This window comes from Mastomys coucha, unplaced genomic scaffold (genome assembly GCF_008632895.1).
Source record: "Mastomys coucha isolate ucsf_1 unplaced genomic scaffold, UCSF_Mcou_1 pScaffold5, whole genome shotgun sequence".
NCBI classification, from domain to species: Eukaryota; Metazoa; Chordata; class Mammalia; order Rodentia; family Muridae; genus Mastomys; species Mastomys coucha.
In genome coordinates this window covers 100,513,070-100,537,123 of record NW_022196911.1, presented here as the reverse complement: position 1 = coordinate 100,537,123, position 24,054 = coordinate 100,513,070, and the positions used below count along the sequence as shown (strand labels likewise).

The window sequence follows — 24,054 nt, the reverse complement described above, 5'->3', positions numbered from 1 at the left end:
ACTCAGATTTTCATTTATTCACTGAAGCATAGTTGAGCTGTTGTGAGGAAGAATGAAAGAAAGAAAAGTGGTCAACCTAGTATCTGTTATAATATTTCTTAAATGTTTATGTTGTAGCTAAAACCTTGGTAATTAATCATAAAGTGCTATACATGGTATAAATCTACATATCTTTTTTTTTTTTTTGAGACAGGGTTTCTCTGGGTAGCCCTGGCTGTCCTGGAACTCACTCTGTAGACCAGGTTGGCCTCGAACTCAGAAATCCCCCTGCTTCTGCCTCCCAAGTGCTGGGCTTAAAGGCGTGCGCCACCACCGCCCGGCGAAATCTACATATCTTAAAAGCTCATTGATATGATGAAGGGGGAAAGGACAAAAACTTGGATATTATTTTACATTTTCTATGTAAAGATTTACTTGGCTGAATATAGATTTAGCTGTGCAGTAATAGCTGGAATTATCTCTTAAGAATACTGCCTTCTAGAATAATAATTCAAAAATGCAAGGCCAGAGAGAAAGAATGTTTGTGGTAATATCATTATTAAAATTGTTTAGTTTCATCATACATCTCTAACTCGGTAGCCTTTTCTGGCCTCAAACTCATGATCCTCCTATTTGTATCTCCACAGTGCTGTGTTACCATGTCCAAAATTACTTTTTACTATAGCCACATTTGCCATCATATCTGGCTTTAAGCCACAGCCTTTTGTCTTCCAGAATGCCTACTCACATCACTGTGATAAGACTTTTACCTAAATCTTCTAATTTATTGACTCATGAGTTGGTACTTTTAGCATGCTCATGGATGACTGGAAAACATTTAAGAAAAAATTTGGTATTACTTTCAGTTAGATTCTGATCTATTGACTGGCCTAAGGTTGGTCTCCAGCATTCTTTTCTAAATTTCATTTTATATTTGGGTGTTTTGCCTACATAAATGTCCAGTGTCCATACCTGGTGCTCAAGGCCAGAAGAGGGTTTTGGATCCTGTGAAATTGGAATTGAGCCAGTGCTCTTAATAACTGAGCTCTCTCTCCAGGGAGCCCTCCTCCCCCCTCAGCATTCTTGTTTTTCAAACTTACTTAATGCTGTGGAGATAGCTTAATAAAGTCTGTGGCTTTACAAGCATTGTGACCTGAGTCTGGATTCCCAGAAACTATGTAAAAAAGCATTTGTAATCTCAGCAGTGGATGGGTGGGAGGTGGAGATGGACCAAGAAAAGCTGGAAGAAGCCTGCGGAACACTCAAGCTTGCCCTGACCTACACATGTACACTGTGTAGATCACTGAGAGCCAAGGATCTCTGGTTTTGGTAATCTAATCTAGGTCTCTCCGTTAAAGCAGTCATGTCATGGGTTGCAGGGTTTATTATGACGATAGTTTAATTGGTTGAGTGTTATGTAAATACGATGATGAGTTTGATTTCTTGAATCCATTGAAAAACATCAACTGGCATGCTGTTCTGCACTTGTAATCCCATCATGGGGTAAGGAGAAGAAAGCTGATGAATATCCAGCCAGCCATACTAGTTTAATCAGCAAATTTCATGCCAAAGAGAGACCTTGTTTAAAAAAAAAAGACCAAGGTGATTTACACCCAAAAATTGGCACATTAAGTTGGTCTCTGGCTCTGCGTACATTAACAAAGATCATACTTACTATAGAATGCACTTACATGTGTAAGAACATTGTAATCTTGTAGCAAAGCACTGTTGGTTAAATTCTGTGGTTTCTTTTTATAAATGAACAGTTTTTAAAATTATTTATTATCTTTATGTGTATGTCTTTTGCCTGTACTTATGTCTGTGTACCATGCATGTCTGCAGTACTCTCAAAATCCAGAAGAGTATGGTGGATCTAGAACTCAAGTTAGCTGTTAGCTGCCATGTAGGTGCTGGCAGTCAATCCAAGTTGTTCTGAAACAGCCATTGCTCTTAGCCATGGAGCCAACTACATAAATGACCAGTTTTTATATGCATGTATTCCATTTTCAAGCATATGGTATTTTAAATTGAAAAATTTTTTTAGTTCAGTAAAATATGTGGTAGTTAGAATGAAAAGTATGCCCAGTAGGCTCAGGTACTTGAGCAAATTTACCTTCTCTTACACTCGTGAATGTTTAACATTCGGTTCTCTCCCCCTCATACCCCCAAAGTGGTTAATTTCCACACTAAATACCTTAATATTTTCTCACCAAAATAATTGCATCATTTTACTTCTGTTGGCAACTGTTTATTCATTGAACTAGAACATATTGCATACATTTCCTGTTAGTGAGACAGGTGTTAGGGTCATCTGTGTGTGGCCTTGCTCATATCTTGTGTTCTAGTCTACTGATGAGTGTTGTTGACTCTTCCCTTAAAATTACATTCTCAATTCAAACCACACTCTGCAGTTTGGTGTATCTCATCCTATTTTAGTCTTGCCTGGGCAACTCTAGAACGAAATATCCTTGATGTTCTTGATCACGTACAGTATAACATTCACATGATTTCAAAATGTAAAATTTTCAAATGTTCAGATTTTCCTGTCACAATCTAAAACTCAGATTCTAAAAAAGTACCTGCAGGATTCATGCTCTGCTTTTTGCTGTACAGTCTGACCTTTTGTTATTTGTGTCACTGGGCTTCAGTCAAACTGATCTTGTCAATGAGCTGAGTGTATCCCTTCACATGTGCACCCACTCTGTCACACATATTACCCCCACATAATAGTAAATTAAAAATTAAGACAAGGGCACTGAAATCCTGTAGTGTTCCTGTTTGTTCTCTTTTGTGAGCTTCATAATTCATTTTGTTAGAATATATAACCAGATACATATTGACATTTTTTTCCTATTTCTCAAAGCAATTAAGTACTTCAGGGTAGTGTACTCAACTGCTTCATAAAGGACTATGGAAGATTCAAGAAAACTCAATAAATTTGAGAAATTTTACTAAAGTATTTTAAGATTTTAACCACCTTTTTATTTGTTCCAGTAGTGAATTTATAGTACTTCTTGATATTATTTAGACTCCAATTCCTATTGACTATATTTTAGCATGTAGACTTAAATCTGAAGCTTACTTTCTGCATGCACTGACTAAATGTATGTTTATTGAGGTAATTTCACTTTTTTTATTGATTTTAGCTTTATTGTAGAAAACAGAGGGAGGGGAGGGACAGAGGGAGAGGGAGAGAAGGTAGAAAAGTAGAGCCTGGCCATGGACACGTGGAGAGATGGGGAAGGGAAGAGGAGAGAGAAAGGTGAGAGAGTAAAGACAAGGAAGGGAGAGAGTGCGCGCGCTTGAGAGAACGAGAGAGCATGCTTGAGAGAGGGTAATTCCATTTCTAATAGTAAGTTTCCTTAAAACATTATGTTTACTCTGTTAGGTTGTTAGAAAAAATAGAAAATAATGTATGTCAAGTACCAGGCTCTTTAAGCTTTGTTGAGTATTAGCTACTTTTAGTGTTACTAACACTAATGTAAAATGTATTCTTTGTTTTCCATCATTGAGTTTTAAAAGCTTGAGAACTGAGTTGAAATGGGTAGTAATGATAACAAGAATTTATCACTAAAGACAACCATATGGATCTGAAATGCTGAAATTACTACTTTAGCTACTTTGTTGTTACTGTTCTTTTTCCAGATCCAGCTCTGGCTGTGTATTTCTGGTTGACCTCAAACTCAAATTCTTCCTAAGTACTAGGTTTACAGATGTGTATTTCTTTCTCCCTCTCTCTCTCTCTCTCTCTCTCTCTCTCTCTCTCTCTCTCTCTCTCTCTCTTTTGGTTTTTCGAGACAGGGTTTCTCTGTATAGCCCTAGCTGTCCTGGAACTCACTCTGTAGACCAGGCTGGCCTCGAACTCAGAAATCCGCCTGCCTCTGCCTCCCAAGTGCTGGGATTAAAGGCGTGCGTCACCACTGCCTGGCTGTTTAATCTTTTTAACTTAAAAAAAAAAAATACACTTATTTAGTTGTGGGTTCTAGGGCTCAAACTCAGATCTTCTAGCTTGCCAGCAAGTACTTGTGCTACTTGGGCCTGTCAGTGGCCCAATCATTTAGAGCATTCATACATGAGGAGTTTGGCCCACCTTGGTGGTGCAAGCCTTAATCCTGTCATTTGGAGGCTAGCCTGGTCAACATTGCACATGTCGGGCCTACCAGAAATACACAGTAAGCCCAGCCTATGTAAGAAAGAAAGGAAGGAGGGAGGGAGGGAGGGAGGGAGGGAACTTGTGATACTAGGGACCACCCTTCTGCTGACCTTCATTCTCAACCACAAGAATTGGTTCTGTTGAAATAGAAGCAAATCTTGGGAAATGAAATAGTTTGTGTCACACAACTATTGTTGAGATGAGAGGCACACATTGTTCCTACCTCAGTCAAGGTATTGGCACTTGGTGAACTCTGTCCATGGGTTGATTTGTTCTAGATACTTGATTTTAGTAGGAGTGCTTTCATTTTCATGAGACAAAAGTTGCTTGATTGGGATAGGTAATGGTTTCTATCTTTGTGGCCAATGAGGACCTTTTACACATAGTACTTCCTAGCTAATTTATTTTATAACATTTCTGTTATAAATATGAATAAATATACCATATTTAATGGTGTGAATGCCTGCTTTAAGTTTTTGTTGTTGAGTTGTTTGTTTGTTGAGACAGGGCTTTCTTTGTGTAGCCCTGACTCCCCTTAGAAGTCACTCTGTAGACCAGGCTGGCCTTGAACTCACAGCTATCTGCCTGCCTTTGCCTCCTGAGAGTTTAAAGTCATGTGCTATCATCACCCAGCCCATTTAAGTTTTTTTTTTTAATTAAAAAAAATCTACCCATATAATTACTGATAGTAGAATTAAAAACATTTGTGTACTTTGTTGCTATATTAGAGCCTTGAGAAATAGATAATGGAATTCCCAAAAAAGAAGCCAAGCCTCGAGCCATGAGCATGTCTAATAGAGGATTCTAAGCCTCTGAACAAATTCTGGCTTCAGTTCCTCACCAGTTTTCAGTTATGTCATCCTAAAGAATCATTATTTCTTACTTGTTAGTTCCAACAAATAATTACTGAGTGCTTACTTTTGAAGGCCAGACATTTTTCATTTTCTGAGAAAACGGCATATAAATATTGCCCTGTATTTTCTTGTGGCAGGGTTTGTCAAGATAATAAGTTAATAGTCATATTATGATAAACACTTTAGTGAAAAGTAAAGCAGAAAAGGGAGCCATACAGAGGATAGGAACAAAGGGAATGCAGTGTTAGTAGGATGGCTTGGCCTAAGTACAGACACACTGTTGGTATAAAGATGAACAGACAGACAGACACAGGGAAGTGTTTCTGGCAAAAGAAACAGCAGGTGCCAAAACATTAGAGATATATAGTATTCTCAGCAAGCATACACGCCAGTAAGAGGAAATGGAAAGTGAAGTCGGAGACATAAAGGCCGTTTGCGTGCTGTTCAAGGATTGTAGCTGTTACTCTAAGGCTGTTCAAGGATTGTAGCTGTTACTCTAAGGCTGTTCAAGGATTGTAGCTGTTACTCTAAGGCAGTGGTTTTGACACCACCTCCCCAACCTTAAAATTATTTTCCTTGCTACTTCAGAACTGTAATTTTGCTACTGTCATGAATTGTAATATATAAATATCTGTTTTCTGATGGTCTTAAGTGACCCCTGTGAAAGGGTAGTTCAGCTCCCAAAGAGGTTTGAGACCCATGCTCTAATGTATGGAAAGAAAGCAGCTGCTTTCTTGAGCTGAATTAGTTTGAAAGGAACTGCTTCATTGCTGTAAGATAGGAGCAAGGGAATGAAGATTAAGGGATTGTTGCAGGATTCTTGTGAGGAAAAAAATGGCTGCTTGGGCCAGGTAGGTGATAATGGAGATTTTTTTTTTTTAAAGTAATCTTAGATTTATTTATTTATTATATGTAAGTACACTGCAGCTGTCTTCAGACACTCCATAAGAAGGCATCATATCTCGTTACAGATGGCTGTGAGCCACCATGTGGTTGCTGGGATTTGAACTCAGGACCTTCGGAAGAGCAATCAGTGCTCTTAACCGCTGAGCTACCTCTCCCGCCGGATAATGGAGATTCTTTTTTGTGAATTAACAAAACAATTAGTTTGCTAAACTTTAGGCAGTGATGGCGCAGGCCTTTAATCCCAGCACTTGGAAGGCAGAAGGCAGGCAGATTTCTGAGATCGAGTCCAGCCTGGTCTATAGAGTGAGTGCCAGGACAGCCAGGACTACACAGAGCTAGAACACCATTCTCTGGATGTTTGTTTGTTTGTTTGTTTCTGGAAGAGGGATAACATTGCACAGTTTTGATGAATGCATGTCATTACATGTTTTTCAAAATAAAGAGATCCAAGTGTAAATTGCGGACATGTTTGTCAACATGAGTATTATGACAAATCTATCACAACAATGCATGGTGTAGTTTTTTGGGAGGAAGGGGGCTTTGTTTTATTCTGGTTTGTTTTTAGACAGGGTTTCTCTATGTAGTACTGGCCGTCCCAGAACTTGATCTGCAGACCATGCTTGCCTCGAATTCAGAGATCTACCTGCTTCTGCTTCCCAATTGCTGGGATTAGAGGCGCACAGTGCCACCACGTGGCTACCTAATAATTTTATAATTTAACTTATTCCTTTGTCATAGATTAAGTATTGAAGTACCCTCTTCATAGCATATTTCACTTAAGTTCTATAGTGTGTGTAGATATATTTGTACTCACTCAGTAAAGGGCTCATAAAAACAGTGTCATGTAAGAAGTAGAATTTTAGTGATAACTGGTTTGGAAGTAGTTTCATTGTTCTGTTTTGGTTCAGTCACTTATACATTCCAAGGTGTCTTAAGCTATTTATCAATCACCAGTGGTCCCTATAAAAAAATCCTTTAATTGTGGTTGTTTACTGAGATGATCTTCCTATGTATAAGACTGGTCTGAAACAACGAGTACTGGAACTACAGCCATGTGCCCCTGTGCCAGGCTTTGACTTTGCACTCATGCCTTTCTTTGTAAAGATTGGATTTGGGTCAAATGGAATATGCCTGAAGTACAATGATCATACATGAAATAAAAGTTTTTGGAAAAAAATTAACCTTGGGATGACAAAATGGTTCAACATGTAAAACACTTGGTGTGCAGTCCTCACAACTTGAGGATCTGTTTAGGTTGCACTGATATCTATCTATGTATCTAATTTCCTAGAACTTGATTTGTAGATCATGCTGGCCTCTCAGAGATCCACCTACCTTTGCCTCCCGAGTGCAAGGATTAAAGGTGTGCAACACCAAGCCCAGCTCTGTTTTATTTTATTTGGAGACAGAATCCTGTTATGGAACCCTGGCTGGCCGTTGAACTTGCTGTGTAGAAAACTGTTCCCTAGATCCTGTAGTAAAAAGAGAAATATTATTCCCTTTTCTCTACAAATGTGTATGCATGCCTCATTTATTGAAAGCCATCCCAAACTCTATTACAATAGAGATGGCTATTGCTTAAGACTAGTACTAATCCAGCTCAGCTTTAAACTCCTCAGCCAGCCAGAGTTGTTTTTACACTACAGATAAGGTCGGGTGGCTGGGACTTCTCATCTTTGCAGAGGTACTTGGGATAGCTTGAAATGAAATGGGTAGATGATTTGCGGTGTTATGTTCTTGCCAGCTCACCATGATTCTCATTGATTTTTTTTTTTTTTAATCTGCCAGACTATGTAATTCTGGTAAATGTATTCCTGGGTTGCCTGATCATCTACATGCTATGTTTTAATTAAGAGCAGAAGTTAATTTATTTTAATTTTTTTTTAATATCAGAGTCAATTCAGTGGACTGTTTGTTGTGTTCTGGTGGAATGCCTGCTCTCTTTTTTTAGGGACATGTCTTTTACCCGCTGAGCCATCTCACCAGCCCGGGAACATGTCTTTTATTTGTACTTGTTTATAATGGGTGTGAGTGTGTGGAAGTGTGGAGAGCATGGGTCAATATTGAGGATCTTCTAGTTATCTTTCATTTCGTGTTTTTGGGAGATAGCATCTCACTTTGAAGCTCTGGCTGGCCTGTAATTCATTAGTGACCAGGCTAATCTTTACAGTTGAGGATAAAAAAAAGTAAACATCTAGTTGTGGAATTACAATGTCATCAAGGCTATAAGACACGTTTTTATTGTGTGGACCTCCAGAGGAGCAGTCAGTGAGCCATCTTTCCAGCTCTAGCTCTGGTCAGGCTTGCTATAGCTGTCTTCAGACACCCCAGAACAGGGCATCAGATCTCATTACAGATGGTTGTGAGCCACCATTTGGTTGCTGGGATTTGAACTCAGGACTTTCAGAAGAGCAGTCTCTTATCCGCTGAGCCATCTCTCCAGTCCAGGTACTGGGATTATAGGCATTAAACTACCATGCCTGGCCTGACACACACAATACAGCAAGAAGACATTAGAAAAATTGTGTTTAAGCCTTAACATTTGAAAGTTCAATTTGTCAAGAGAACTACCAGAAAGTCTGTAAGGTTCAGGATCTGTTACTTTACATTTACAGTGTGTGCATGGTGTGCATGTACACAACTGTGTATAGGTGCATGAGGTATCTCACTTGTTGTTTTCAAACAATGTCTTAACTTTTGTACCCCTGTTTGGCCTGTACTTGCTATGTATGTAGCTCTGGCTAATCTCAGATTTATGAAAATCCTTCTGATTCAACCTTTCAAATGTTTGTATTACAGATGGGTGCCGCCATCCTTTTCTCTCTCAGGTCTGGCATCTTTAAACACTATTCTATTTTTAAAAATGAAGCAGAAAAAAAAAACCCAGCCGAGTATAATTACGTCCTAGTTTTACAAATGTTTGTAGGTTTACACATGTAGAAAAGATACAGTTTGAAAGTACATTCTTTTCCTACTAAAATTATTTCATTACATAGTGTAATAAATGGCCAGCATTCAGCCCTTGTTTTTCATTATATGTATTACATATACATTTGTGTATATATGATAGTGGATTTATACTGAACAGGATCTAGAAAATGTCTTATACTCACTATATTTTTCTGTTCTGTTTTTTAAAACTTGTTTAATTTGTAATAGTTCCCCTACCACTATTTCATTTAACCTATATTCTGAATTTGTTTGTGTCCCTATGGTGTTACCATACTTTGTCCTACGTTCGATATACTGATAGTTTGTTCTAGACATTTGATTATTGGTTTCAGAGTGGCAAGAATACTTTGTCGATGAGGCTATGTACTCCCTATTGCATTTTAAAAAGTGAAATGTCTTTTATTGTGATACTAAGACTCATCATTGTGTTAGGTTAAGGTGTAAGTTTATTGAGCTCATGGGGTGTGCATTTGAGTGTTCATGAAGGATGCAGACCAGAGGGTAATTTCAGGTGGGTGTCATTCTCAGAAACTCCATCTTTTTTTGAGACACAAGGTGTCTTAGCATTGCTTGGGCAGGTAAGAACCTTTGACTCTCCTTTACTTCTGCTCTCAGTGCTGGAATTGTTGTGATCATAAAAAGAGAAAGAGCTATATGAATATTTTCTGGTTGGGTGTGGGGGAAGGGGTCCCTCAGCGGGGCATGACAAGGCATCCCTTTCCCCTGAGAGACTAGACCACAGGGTATAGTATAGTATAGAATAGAGTTTATTTAGGGCATTGGGGGGGGGGAGGGTTAGAGAGTAGTAGAGGCAGAGAAAGGCAGAGAGGAGAGGAGAGAAATAAAGGCTGGCCATGGCCACTTGTAGAGAGGGAGGAAGGGAATGGGGAACGAGGGGTACAAGGGAGCAAGAGCTTATGTAGAGAGAGGAGGGGGCGAGCAGACCCTTTTATAGGGCCAGGCCTACTTGGCTGTTGCCAGGTTACTGTGGGGAGGAGCATGCCTAGCTGTTGCCGGGTATCTGTAGGGATGGAGTCCAGACAGAATGCCAACATTCCCCCATTTTGGGTTAGTTAAAAAAGAAGAAATTAAAAAGAGGTGATGATGAAGCAGGAATAGGGTTGTCAGTGATATCTGGCTGCTTCATGCTGACATTGGGGGCGACGTGTCTCTGGGGAACCTATAGGAATTGGTGGGGGGGTGTTTGTTCAGTCTTAGGAGAGTTGGCTGCTTTCTTGCTGTCCAGGGTGTGTGGAGCCATCTGAGGGTGTATCAGAAGAACAGGTCCAGTAAGAAGCATCTGTGTCTGTGACAGGAGATGGAGCATCTAAAGGTTGCATCTCTGGAGCTGTCCTGGATGTAACAAACACCTGGACTTGACAAGATGTTGGAACACATTATTATAGGTAGAGAATAAGATTAAGTACATTTGGGAGAAAGAAAAAAAATAATTAGGATGTACAATTGAAACCCAGCGGAATCCCACCCTCTGGAATAGGTAGTAAGTGGGAACTTGGGGCAGATGTACTTCATCTGGATGGAGTCTATATGGTCCATGAGAGGAGGATCTGAGAGGGTTTCCTGTAGCTTATAAGTTATATAAAAGAAATAACAACATGAGTTAACAACATGAACAGTCTTTAAGATGAGCCATTTATGGAGCAGAAGGAACAAGATTAAAAAGTTGGATCATATAGTCAAATGTTTCATTAGAGTTAGGGAAATTTTTAGGAACTCAGATAATGTTAGGACAGTGGCATAGCAAGAAGAGGAAATATGAAGCATTTAATTAATGGAAACCGAGTTTAGGTAAGGAGATAACAGATTACATCTGTGAAAGCTTTTTCTAGCTGCTGTCTTAGCTGTTAATGTAGTCAGAAGTCTGGGAAATCTAGCAGTTATATACCCCAGTTATATTTTATTCAAAAAATGACAGGGTCCACTAGCCAACAGTTCATGTAGACTTTGTGGTTTCAATGGCAACTTGGGCTGTCAGTCTGGCTTTCAAGCATGGAAGAGGCAGCACTTTTTTCCTGTGGAATGGATATGTGTGACATGATTTAGCTAAGTCATTTGACTCAGAGTATCCAGTTTTGTTCACTGCCTATTTCAGTGATTGTCATGTCACAATCCAGGCGGCATCCTGTAGCTTTGTCCACATCTTCTGAGGCCTTGTGGGAGAAATTTTAGAGGCTTTTGGGAATTCTGTCTGTCATAAACTTAATAGTCAACAAGCTTCCGACAAGATTGAGCACTATATAGATTGGTTATAACTGAATAGAATTTAATGACAGTAGTAAAAATCATATTGACAGGTTAGAAATGAAAACCTTAGGTAACTTTGACAGGTTGTTCTCTCTACCTAGAAAGAAGTACATTTTTGTATTAGCAAAGAGGCATATGGCTAGAAACCAGAATAAGAGAGCTGGCAAAAGTAGCATTAAGCCAGCAATCTTTAAAGCGTCCAGGCCTGGTGATATTAAGGAGTTTGTATGCTGAGGTCAAAGTCTGAAGCAAAGGTGAAATGACAAGTTAGTGCCATTTATGAGGAGTGATGTCAAAGAGGTAAGGACCTCAGAGGAGTATTTGATTATCTCCCCTGCTTTTCCGATATTCAGGGGTTGGGCAATTGAGACATATTTCCTCTGGATATAGATGGTACTTACTGGGGACCCAGGCTGATTTTTACGGTAGAGCTTACCAACAACTCCTGTCTCCCACCTGGAATCCCATGGGTCTTGTATGTAGAAAAAGGGTGTCTTGCAGTGTGAAGAAATGATTGGTCTGTTATCCTGGCATGTGTATCTGACAAGACTAATATGAGCAGCCCCCATATTCGACTGGCCTTTTTCTACAATAATCTTTTGTCTGGTCAGAGAGGAAGCAAGTATAGAGATCATAATATTTAGATGGGATTACAGATGCAGTCATGATAGCAATTTGGATCAGTTCCTGGCATCCAGCAACAGGTGTTTGGGTCCCGCCTATGTGATGTCACAGGTTTCAGAGGTCCTGATACCAACAGGAATTATATGCTGTAAACATATGTACTAGAGGTGGAACCCATATCCTCAGGCATGCAAGTGCTTTACTAACTGAACTGTTTTCCCAAGCCTCTCTTTTCCTTTTTTTTTTTTCAAGATTTATTTTTTATATGTAAGTATGTGTAAGTAGCTGTCTTTAGACACACCAGAAGAGAGCATCAGATCTCTTTACAGATGGTTGTGAGCCACCATGTGGTTGCTGGGATTTGAACTCAGAATCTTCAAAAGAGCAGTCAGTGTTCTTAACCGCTGAGCCATCTCTCCAGCCCCCTTTTTTCCTTTTCCTTCTTTCATTCTTTTTTTTTTCTTTCTTTCTTTCTTTGGGTCATGCTTTGTCTCCTGTCTACCCCTCCCCTGACACACACACTTGTTTCTCTTTTTATCCCTGGCTGTCCTGGTACTCAGTTTTTGTTTTGTTTTGTTTGTTTTTTGGTGTTTGTTTGTCTGTCTGTTTGGTTTTCCATAGATTTGCCTGCCTCTGCTTCCCAAGTGCTGAGGTTAAAGGTGTGTATCACCATGCTCTGCCCAGGCTTCCTTTTTAAAATTTATTTTGGTTGGGGCTACAGAGATGGCTCTACAGCAAGGAGCACTTGTTCTTGCAGAGGACCAGTATTCAGTTTCCAGCGCTCACATAACTCACAGCTGCCTGTAATTCTGGTTACAGAGATCCAGTGCCTGGCTTTCTTGGGCACCATGTACACATGTGCTCCACATATGTCGATACAGACAAAGCATCCATATTCATAAAATAAAAGTAAAATCTTTAAAAGTTTTTTTCTTTTGGAGTCTTGCTCCAAAAACTACTCCAAAGGAGTATTCTCTTGGTGTGTCTTGCTATGTGTCTATCACAGGCTATGCTTTCTGCCTCAGCTTGATGAAAGCTGTAGACTTAATGTGAATTCAGGGTCTTTAAAAAATGGAGATACTTTATGTTTATGTTGATAGGGTAGTTATAGATTTTTCTGTTATTTGATGATGATGTGATTAGTGGAGGATGTTTAACATACTGAATGGAAATGAGGCTACAAATAAGTATACTCAGTTTTATGTGTATGCAAAAAAAATTCTTCAGAGTAGATCATTATGTTTTTCCTGTATGTATGTCTGTGTGAGGGTTTTGGATCCTTAAAAGATTTATTTTGTGTGTATGAGTGTCTGTGCACCCCTGTGTGCCTGGTGCCTGGAGGTCAGAAGAACCTTGGACCACCCTTCCAACACCTACATGCTTTTTTCTTTTGCTAAAAGTGTGGCGGTGATTATAGGGGCCAGGATATTTTAGGCTTTATCATTCCAGGGCAGAAATTAATATTTTTTTGCTCTTCCACCTTTGATCTTACTAGTATTTCCAGGCAGAAGCCAATGTATTTGAGAAGTATGTAGATTAGTGCTTTCTGTGCTGTTACTACTGTTGTTTAGCAGCATCTCCACCAATACTGAGAGGCAAATAATAAAGATAATGTGATGACGTTAAACAGTGGTTGTATTATTTTCCCTAAAAGAGCTCTTGGTGCTTTTAGAGAGGTCTGGAATTTGATTCCCAGCACCCACATTGGGCAACTCAAAAGTTCCTATAATTCAAGCTCCAAGGAGTCAGATGCCTTCTAACTTCTACTGGTTCCACAACCATGCGTGTGTACATAGATGAATGCACATACATCTACAATCTAGAGAGAAGGTCACGCCGTGTATAATGTATGTGCTTTAAATATTAAGTCAGTGTAACAACACTCTGAAGTTGAGTAATATTGCTATTGTATCAGGGAAGAAACAGGCTTAAAGTAGAAAGAAGGAAACATGTTCTGTATTGTCTATAACCATGCCTCTGAATTCATTCCTGACGTTTATTTTGCCTCAGTTCTGCTCTTCCTTGAAGTGCTGCTTCTCTCAAATTTTCGTTTTTTATGAGAAATATTTCTAGCCAGTGTGGTATACTCCAATGTGGGCCTAGCACTTGAGAGGGACACAGGAAGTTTGAGGCCAACCTTGGCATTATTGCAACATCCTGTCTCAAAAGCCAAAAACATAGAAGAGAGATTGAATATAAAATGTCACATACACACTGACCTGCCTGTTAGTTCAGGCTTTTTTTCCCCGGTATTCAAGGAGCCTCTGGCAGGAGGTTGCAAATTCAAGGGCTGCCAGGGTTAGGATTAGGGCATCAAGATCTTTCTCAAAACATAAAAAATGGGAACTGAGAACAGTGTGGTCATTGCCTAATATTGAGGAAGAAGAGGAAAAGATAGTTCTTCCACAGGCACATGTATTGAAAGGATGGTCCTCAACTGGTGGTGTTGTTTGTTCTAGAAACTTTAGGAGGAAGAGCCACATAGAGGGCATACTGCTGAGCCACTACCTTGTCCTGACCCTTTCCTGTGTCTAGTCTTTCCTTTGCTTCCATTAAGTGAGCTGCTCTTTTCTATGACAATGTTGTGCTGGGACACCCTGCTTTGTTACATGCTCAGAAACAAGCCATCTACAATGAAATCATACAGAAAGAGTGAGATACAGTGTCTTCATTTAGTGTTTAGCTAAAGTATTTGTCACAGCAGTGAGAAGCCTGGTTACGTTACCTTTAAGGAGCTGATCTCACAATCACTGTTCTCATAGACTGGTACTCTATGTTGTGTGGAAACGGAATGATCTAAATAAAAGAAGTACTTTAGAAAATTGTGCTGCTTCTATACAAAGTAGGATCCATTAGGGTCCTACGTAAGAGACACCTTCATTCATTCATTTCAAATAGATTTATATAAGGTCTCGAATTGTTTCAATAGCTACAGCCTAGGTTTTCAAATATTCCTGTTGAGATGCCTCATTTCTTTTTTTTTTTTTTTTTTTTTTTTTTTTTTTTGGTTTTTCGAGACAGGGTTTCTCTGTATAGCCCTGGCTGTCCTGGAGCTCACTCTGTAGACCAGGCTGGCCTCGAACTCAGAAATCCACCTGCCTCTGCTTCCCAAGTGCTGGGATTAAAGGCGTGCGCCACCACGCCCGGCTGAGATGCCTCATTTCTTAACTGAACACTTCTTTAAGCCAGAGCTACAATGTTTGAGTTATTTGTTGGTAAGATTCCTTTTAACAGTTCACTTAGTGACACACACACACACACACACACACACACACACCTCTTTGTTCCTTCCCTCCTATTTTAGAAATAAGGAACTGAATATTCGTCACTTTTTAAAGTATAGTTATAGTTAACTATAGAAGCACAAATTAAGTCGTACATAAAGATTCAAAGTTGAGTTTGATATTAAATAGGCAGTGAAGTAGTAAGTATTGTAGAGATTAGGTTACAATCACAACAGAATGTTTAGTTCATCGAAAAATTTTTATAATTTTACTGTATGAGTATGAATATTTTGCCTGTATATATGTACGTGCAGTTTGTACATGCTTGGAGCCCTTAGAGTATACACAGAAGGCATTGGATCCCCTGGAAGTTGTACTGCAGGTGGCTTTGAGCCACCAAATGAGTGCTGGGAAATCAAACCCAGGCTTTCAGCAAGAACAAGTGCTCTTAACAACTGAATTATTTCACCAGTCACAATTGAAAATTTTAAATATGATATGTAATGTAAAAGGACTTAGTTACCACAGTTTTCAACTTAAATAATTTATGAGCTGGACATGGTGGCATATACGTTTAAACCTAGCACTCATTAGGAAGCAGACGTAGGCACGATCTTTTGAGTTCAAGGCCACTGTGGTCTACAGAGTGAGTTCTAGGGCAGCTAGGACTACAGAGAAACCTTGTCCTGAAAAATAATAAATAAATGGATAGACAGACACATTTAGTGGAAGAACTACTTTTGTGTAGAAAAATTGGACTTTGGATAATTTTGGGTGATGAAGTATAGTAGTTAAAAGTAAGGTGACTGTAGGACTAGGAAAGTGACTTAAGTAGGTAAAACATGTGCCATATAAATGTGAGAACTTGAATTTAGATTCCAAAATCATAACATAGACCTACAGGGAGATGGTCAGTGGAGACAGAAAGTCTTCTAGCCTCTCTTAGAACAGCATTCTAGTCTGGGTTTTATAATAATGAACAAGAGACCTTTTCAAATATGGGTGAAGGCAAAGACCAAGTAAATTCCAGATTATCCTCAGACCTTTAGGTATGTTCTATGGTATACACAAGTAAAGTCACTGGAACTATTTTTTTGGGTTGAGTAGATTTTTACCTGTGTCTCTGGAAAAATGACTTAATCTTTTGGTGCCTAATATTCTCTACTCCCTTAGATGTTGTAATTATTCAACAATGAAAATTCATGTAATGCTTATAACATAATAATAAGAGCAAAGAAAGCAGATGGTAAATAGCAGTATACAGTAAATAGCAGAAAAAAGAAAAGTTAGTAAAAATATTAAGGCTGGTATGAGACATTTTCTGGTATTAAAATAATGAAGCCTTTAGGATGGTTTGTAGCAGTCCTTTCTTATAACCCTTATCGTCTACATCATTAGTTTTCAACCTGTAGGTTGTAACTCCTTTGGGGGTCACATACCAGATAATTCTGCATATGAGATATTTATATTGTGATTTATAACAGTGGTAAAATTACAGTTATGAAGTAGCAAATGAATAATAATTTTATGGTTGGGGTCACAACAACATGAGAAACTGTTGTGTCACAGCATGCCGAGCAGTGGTGGCACACACCTTTAATCCCAGCACTTGGGAGGCACGGGCAGGTGGGTTTTTGAGTTCGAGGCATCTTGGTCCACAGAGTGAGTTCCAGGACAGCAAAGGCTATACAGAGAAACCCTGTCTTGAAAAAGAGTCACAGCAGTAGGAAAGTTGAGAACCACTGATCTACGTGAGGTGTAGAAAGAGTAGTTTAACCTTGGAAGTGGGAAAAGAGCACGTAGATTCTTAAAGTGGTCTAGAAATATTTCTGTATTTAGAACAGTGATTTTTAACTTGATCATGAGAATTGAACCTGATTGCTTAAATCTATCAACTTTTCTAGCCTACCACAGAAATCCCTGTATCCTTCCTTAGGTTTTACTCTTACCTTCCATTAATTAAATTGTTGTCTTGTTTGTATTTGTTAAGGAGTCCTGCCTGCAGTTGACCCTTGTTTGGCTCAAATGAAGATTCATTACTTTTAAAAATGTCTCTTGATCGTCATTTAGGAAACAAATAAAAGTTATGGGACCTTGCTTCAGAGATCCTGAAGGGAGAAACTTGAATTGGAGACCAATAGCTAACTTTTAGTAAACTTGACAGACTTAAAGTTAGAACTTGTAAAGGGTTTTTAGTTCATATTACTTCAGTGGATAAGATAAAATGAGTGAATCTTTCAGAAAAAGAATGGTTTTCAAACCACAGATTCTGCTCAGATTTGAAGGAATCAGCTGCTGCATTATTCTAGTCAGGACCTTTGCAGATACAGTGGTTGGAATGCCTTGTCTTTATAATAATTTCTAGTTGGGAGTACTTAGGAAACTGAAGCAAAAGAATTGTCACAAGTTTGAAGGCAAATTGAGTGATACAGTTTTTGCATCTGCCCCTATACCACTCCCCAAAAAAAACCTGCTAAGGTGCTGCAGTCATTTGAGATAAGATTAACATTTGTGGAGGCCAAAAAGACAATTCAGGTACAAGCAAATAACAGGAACTATATAAGTGCAATCTAAGTTTGAGGGTTTTTTTTTTTTTTTCTTTTCTTTTCTTTTTCTGTAGGAGTTTAAAAATGGGTGTAGGCTGGGAGAAGATGGTTCTGCAGTTAAAAGCACTGGACACTTTTACAGACCATCTAGTTTCAATTCCCAGCACCCAATGACAGTTCACAACCTCATTTCCAAGGAATCTGACACCCATCTGTGGCTTTCCTGGGCATCAGGCACATATATGGTGTATGTACATACACACAGGCAAGAACAAGCTATCTTCTATGTCAGATTATAATTAGGTGGATTTTTGATGCGGGAACATTTTTGTTCATTTCTTTTGATAAATTTATGTTCTCCAGAAGAAATTGCTGTTTATAGCAGCATTTCTCTGAAACTTAGCAGGTGGCAGGGTTAGGGTTTTTGTTGGTTTGTTTGCTTTTTAACTTTTTCAATTTAACAAGCAAAAATGATGTTTTCTTGTATGTGTGCACAGAGGCCAAAACAGGAGAATACTTAAATTGTTTCATAAAGTTTAAACATGGATGATATAGCTCCATGTGGTCTAGTCCTGCTTGGGTGTCCAATGTCTCTTTAAGTATACAGTTCCCACCACCCTATCTCTAGACCACTTAACCAAAATACTTCTCTTAAAAGATAGTCCCTTCTCCCCTGTCCCCCATGTAGGTTCTAATTTATATTTTGAATCATAAATAATATAGTCTTTGTAGATTCCCAAATCTAAATCTGGTGTCATAGTTAATTCTAACATTTCATATTATTATCTCCCTTCTACTACTCAAAAGATCTATAAACATTTGTCTATACTAGAAATTTAAATGTAACAAAACATGGTTTTTGCATCTCTATGATCCAAAATCAACCCTCATAAATAATTATGTTAATGGAAATGAGGGAATTGAAAGTGTGTTAACTTTTTAACTGAATAATCTGTCAACATGCATACATACATCTCATTTTAACACCAGAGGTAATCTGGTAAAATGGACAAAAGTTAAATGTTGAATTATATATACCTGGAGATGTATGTATCAGCAATGTAAAAACACCTATGAAACAGGCTTTCTATGGCTGTAAACCCTTCTAATAAGCTGTTTCCTAACCTAGTAGAAGTTAAAAAGAGAATGAGCCAAGAGAAAATTTTATCAAAAGGGCTTTCTTTTCTCTGTCTTGTATTTATCCTCAACTTGGTTATTTTACGCTAGACAAGTTGGTCCTTTCCTCTTCACTATGTCTTGTTCCTCATCCTATAAATTTGAGGGGAGTGGTTAATATTACTGAAATTGTAGCTAAGTTTTTACCATTTAGGGTGGAACTTTTAAATGGTTATAAAGTCCAAGGATTAAGAAAGTCAGTAGGTAACTTGAAAACCTGTTTCTTAAATTTGTCCTAGAAATTTCTTTTCATCTTATTCTTTCACCACTTTCTCTTCTGTACCTTTGATAGTGAGTTGAAACCCAAGGTTATAGTTATTGTGTGCTCTTATCTAAAATACACAGTGTGCATTGATAGTTGGATTTATCATTTTATGAACAACATAACTATGAGGCAGATATTGCTGTTATTTCCAAAGGTCAATTTACATGTCCAGGATTATAAAAAGGGAAAAGTAGTAATATCGCTTGAACATTCTATTCCTATTCTTTATTTTACTCTGCTTTCTTTGCCTCTCTGTCCTGGAACTCACTTAAGTACACCATGGTGCCCTTGAATTCGCCAGGCTGATTTGGGTTTTTTTTTTTAGTTTGTTTGTTTGTTTGCTTCCCCATGGAGTTAGTGACTGAGAATTTCCTCTTCCTGACACTTAGTAAATCTCTTACTGAAATACTGGCAGCTGCATTCTCTGTATGCTCTCGGACAGCCTTAGTTTTACTTACTTTTTTCTTTTGGTTTTGTGAATCTAAACAAGTATTTCAAGCTCTTTTTCTTGCACTCTTGTAAGTAGTATATAACCCTTTGAAATAACTTACCTGCCAGTTATTGGTTGAGAATAACTCTGATATCTGAGTTATGTTATAAAGTCATTTTACTTTGGATTTCTTAATAGAGCCTTTCTTTGTTGAATTATAAGGAAAGAACTGGAGACAGGATTGAAATCAGGGACTTAAAAACACACAAAAAAACCAGAAATACCACCTTAAAGTCCTTCTGACATAGTCATTGTTTTAGTGAGATTAGAAATGTTCCCTCCCTCCCCCCCCCTCGGCTCAAAGAAGAGAAATATATTATAGATCTGTTCTTTTTGTTTGTTTTTATTTTTATTATTTTATGAGTATTGTTCCTGTTTGTGTCTCCACATATAAGCCTGATGCCTGTGGAGATAGTAAGCCCTCCATGTCTCCATGTAAGTGCTGAGAATTGAAACAAATGTGTTCTTTACCACTGAGGCAACTCCTCAGTCCCTATTCAGCTCTGTTGTTTATTGGTTTCATTAAATTTTCCATCCTGGGTAAAACTAGACGACTTAGAAACAACACTAAGGCCAGGTGTTTACAGTGTAGTTCAGAATCTGGGTTTTGTTACATTTAGATGTAGTAGTAACTTTTGCTGGAGATTATCTCAGATAAAAGTATATACTATTGTGTATTGCTCTGCTGGTTTGGGCAGTACTGGTAAACACTGAAGATGGGGTGTATAAAAGTGCATAGTTTTGATACAGTAATCATTTTGGATTATAGCCTACTAATGAATTGAATGAACTGGGCAATACAGCACATTCTCACTTTTCTGAGCAGAAATCAAAACACTTAGCACTTTGTGTTTTAAAGTGTTCTTGCTTCCCAGCAACAGAGGCAAGCCAGTCTTTGTGAGTTGGAGGCTAGCTTGATCTACACAGCATGTTTCAGGACAACCAAGGCTGCACATTGTCTCAGGGGGTAAAAGTGTGTGTTGTAAGATGTCATGCCTTTTATCAGGCAGCCTAGGCTATCTCGAGATCTATGACCCTCCTAATATGGCACTTCAATTTTAGCAAAACTAATGGTGGTCATCACTGAGTCAAGTGATTTGAGCCATTTTCTCCTGTGGTACAGATGCCTTTCAGACTCCACTGTGTATATTTTTATTACAACACAAGGACCCTGATTCTCACATTAAGAGAGATGATTCTGGTTATTGTTCCTTCTAACAATATTTTTACTACTGACAGTACCATTTGAGATGATTTCAACATTCTAAAGGAACCTCAGAGTAAGAACTAAAAGCAAAAAGGAATCCTTCTTTTATTTGACGCATTAGTGAAACATTGAGTTGAATCTTACATTTTCAAAAATAGCTGCTATTTAGCATATCATTTTAGAATGATTATAGTTTATTTATATGATAGTTTTCCTCATATTATATATTGGTTTGGATAAAATATCCCTAGTTCTAGGTATATAGTAATCTGCTAAACCTGTGAGAACTACTAAAATAGATGGTCAGTAACTAAAGGAACCTATTAATATTGTATATAAACCAGAACTGGCATTTAGTTGGCTATATGTAAATGTTTTTCTACAGTATCTTCTCAAGCAGACTTTAAAACTGTTTTGCTTTTTTCCCCTCTAACCCACTTTACAGTAAACAAGAAAAAATTCTTAAATTATCTAAGCTCAGAGTTAGCAAATAAACTTTATTTTTCTTTGGGCAGTTTCAAGTGATTGGTGTTCTGGGATAGTTTCCTGAGATACTTACAGGTTTATAAACTAAATTTGGGGTCATTGTCAGAGACTCTCTTTCTCTTTTTTTTTTTTTTCTTTTTCTTTTTTTTTGGTTTTTCGAAACAGGGTTTCTCTATATAGCCCTATCTAGCGGCTGTCCTGGAACTCACCCTGTAGACCAAGCTGGCCTTGAACTCAGAAATCCACCTGCCTCCGCGTGTCAGTTAGCTCCAATGTCTTTATACATTCTTACTGACTGGTAATATAACAGTCCTTTTGTGGTGGTGCTTCTTTTTTTTTTTTTTAATTTTCATGTTTCCCCATTAACACTGTATGTATACCTGCACTATCATCTACACTTAATTTTTACTTGAGGTGAATTTTCCTCTTAGCAGTGCCTTCTGAGATATAGTCATGTTGATATAGAGAGTTCTATCTAGTTAATTTTATTTTTTTTACTTTAGGAATATCTTAAGGAATAAACTGTAATTTATTTCCCTCCTTTAGCTGAATTAGATTATATAATGAACCTGTTCTCCTTGTACACCCATAAAAATATATTCTCAGAAGTATAACTTCTTTGTGATTGGGCATAAACTATTTTTTTTTTAACTTAGCCAAATTTCTCTGTAAAAGTGGTTCTACCAGTTTTTACAGTTATCAGCAATATGAAATGGGTTCTGTTTTTCCTATTAACTCCTTTTATGGTACTTTTTCCACTCTGTTTGAAAGACTTAATGTGTTTGTATATTTGAGTTTTTCTTACTAAATTTAATATTTATATTATGGTAATATTGAACAATATCTGTTACGTTCTGATATTTAGTCCTTTTTAAAAAGAATTCTTGTATTTTAAAGACAGGACCTCACTCTGTAGGCTAGACAGCCCTCAGTCTTATGATAACCCTTCTATCTCTCAGCTTCACAGGAGTTGGGTTACAGTTGTGAGCCTGATACTGAATCTTTAGTATGCTTGATTCAGACATTCTCCACTAACAAGTGTTTGTTTTTAACTTTGTTCATTTGTTATATGCTGAAATTTTAATTGTTTTTCTGTGTTTTATTTGAAAATTCTTCCCTGGTCTAGGTCTCACATACTCATATTAGCTGTAAGGTTAAAGCAAATTGAAAACTCGGAGTAATGCCAGTAAGACATAACAAAAAAAGAAGTGACTTTAATTTTGTCCATATAAAGAGCTGACAATTCATGTATCCAGTTATAAATTTTGAGTCTTTATTGTGTTGTTGGTCTTCTGTTCATCTTGTACTGCTTTAATTATTACCACTTTATATATGTCTTGATATCTGGTTATTCAAGTTTATATTATATTTTTCTGAATCTCTATTCTCAGCTTCCAATTAAAACTAGTTGAGAGGTGCTAGAGAGGTGACACTGTAATTAAGAGCACAGGTGGCTCTTTAAAGGACCTGGTTTTGATTCCTTGCACCCACATGGCGGGGATCCAGTTCCCTCTGCTGGCCTCCAAGAACAGCAGGCATGTACACTACATGTAGACATGCAGGCAAACAACCATACACATATAATAATAAAATTTAAATCCCCCCCCTTTTTCTCCCCAAAAAAGTAGTAGACAATGTAGCACACACCTTTGGAGCTGGATGATGAGGAATTCAAGGCCATCATTAGCTGTATAGCAAATTTAAGGTCAGCCTGAAATATATGAGACCCTGCCTCTAAGCCACAGCAGCAGCAATAACAAAAACCCATATTTAATTGATATTAAAAACAAATATTTGTAGCTATATTTGAGAATCACATTACTAAAAAGTGTATTCTATAATTTATATAGATTATTAATGGCTTTCTGATTTTATCTGTAAAAATTCTATAGTTTTTACTTATAGTTATAGTTTACTTGCTAAGAAAATGAAGGTTTCTACTTTGCTGTAAAGTTTTATATTTTGATCTTTATTCAAAAACGGCTGAATTTCCATACTTGCAGTCATTCTTAATTTTTCTAGGATTAAAAAATAAATATATTAGGCTGGGCAGTAGTGGCGCACGCCTTTAATCCCAGCACTTGGGAGGCAGAGGCAGGCGGATTTCTGAGTTCAAGGCCAGCCTGGTCTACAGAGTGAGTTCCAGGACAGTCAAGACTATACAGAGAAACCCTGTCTCGAAAACACCTAAATAAATAAATAAATGAATAAATAAATAAATAAACAAACAAAAACAAAGTAAAAAGTTAAAACAAAAAAAATACTATTTTAACAAAGAAAATACCTTTTTTCTCCTGAGAATCTAATGCAATTTTAGAAGAACATTGTCATGATGTTGGGTACATTTAACACCTCTAGTTAGGCAACTTCAGAAGGAAATTGGATGAAGTGACTTAACCCCGTGTCTACTATGGATTGTATACTTTGTCTTTTTTGTGTGTTTTTACATGATTGTCTGTATAAGAACCTACCCAAGCTGTTCTTCTCCCCATGTGGTGTAGATGTTAGTATTGCTCTTGGATTTCACTCCGTTTATTTCTTTGTAGGAAACGCAGGTCTGAATGGAGATGGGCTGCAGACCGAGCTGCTATTGTCAGCCGCTGGAACTGGCTTCAGGCCCATGTTTCTGACTTGGAATATCGAATTCGTCAGCAAACAGATATTTACAAACAGATACGTGCTAATAAGGTAAGGAATACATTTTTGGTATATTCTAACCAGTTTAAAAGCTGCCATTACTCCCTCCCCCCATCCCTTCCCATTCTTTCAATAACTCTTTAACTGTGTCAGGATAAAGGGTTTAATGGTTCAGTGTAACAGTTTAATGTAAGAGTCTGATGGTAGTGTAGCTCAAAAAACAGTAGAGTATAATCCCCAGCTGACATATGTTTACAAAAAATGGCATCTGGGCCAAAATGAGCAAAAAA

The 24,054-nt window shown here is 37.8% G+C and overlaps 1 protein-coding gene across 10 annotated transcripts in view; it reads left to right on the top strand.

Moving 5' to 3' along the window:
• Nucleotides 1-24,054, top strand: part of Kansl1 (KAT8 regulatory NSL complex subunit 1) — a 134,048-nt gene that overhangs the window by 69,888 nt on the left and 40,106 nt on the right. For all 10 annotated transcript variants that reach the window (XM_031350970.1, XM_031350965.1, XM_031350972.1 and 7 more), the window contains one exon: nt 23,674-23,815. In XM_031350970.1, the coding sequence (XP_031206830.1) occupies nt 23,674-23,815 (142 nt within the window). The remainder of the gene's footprint in view (nt 1-23,673; nt 23,816-24,054) is intronic.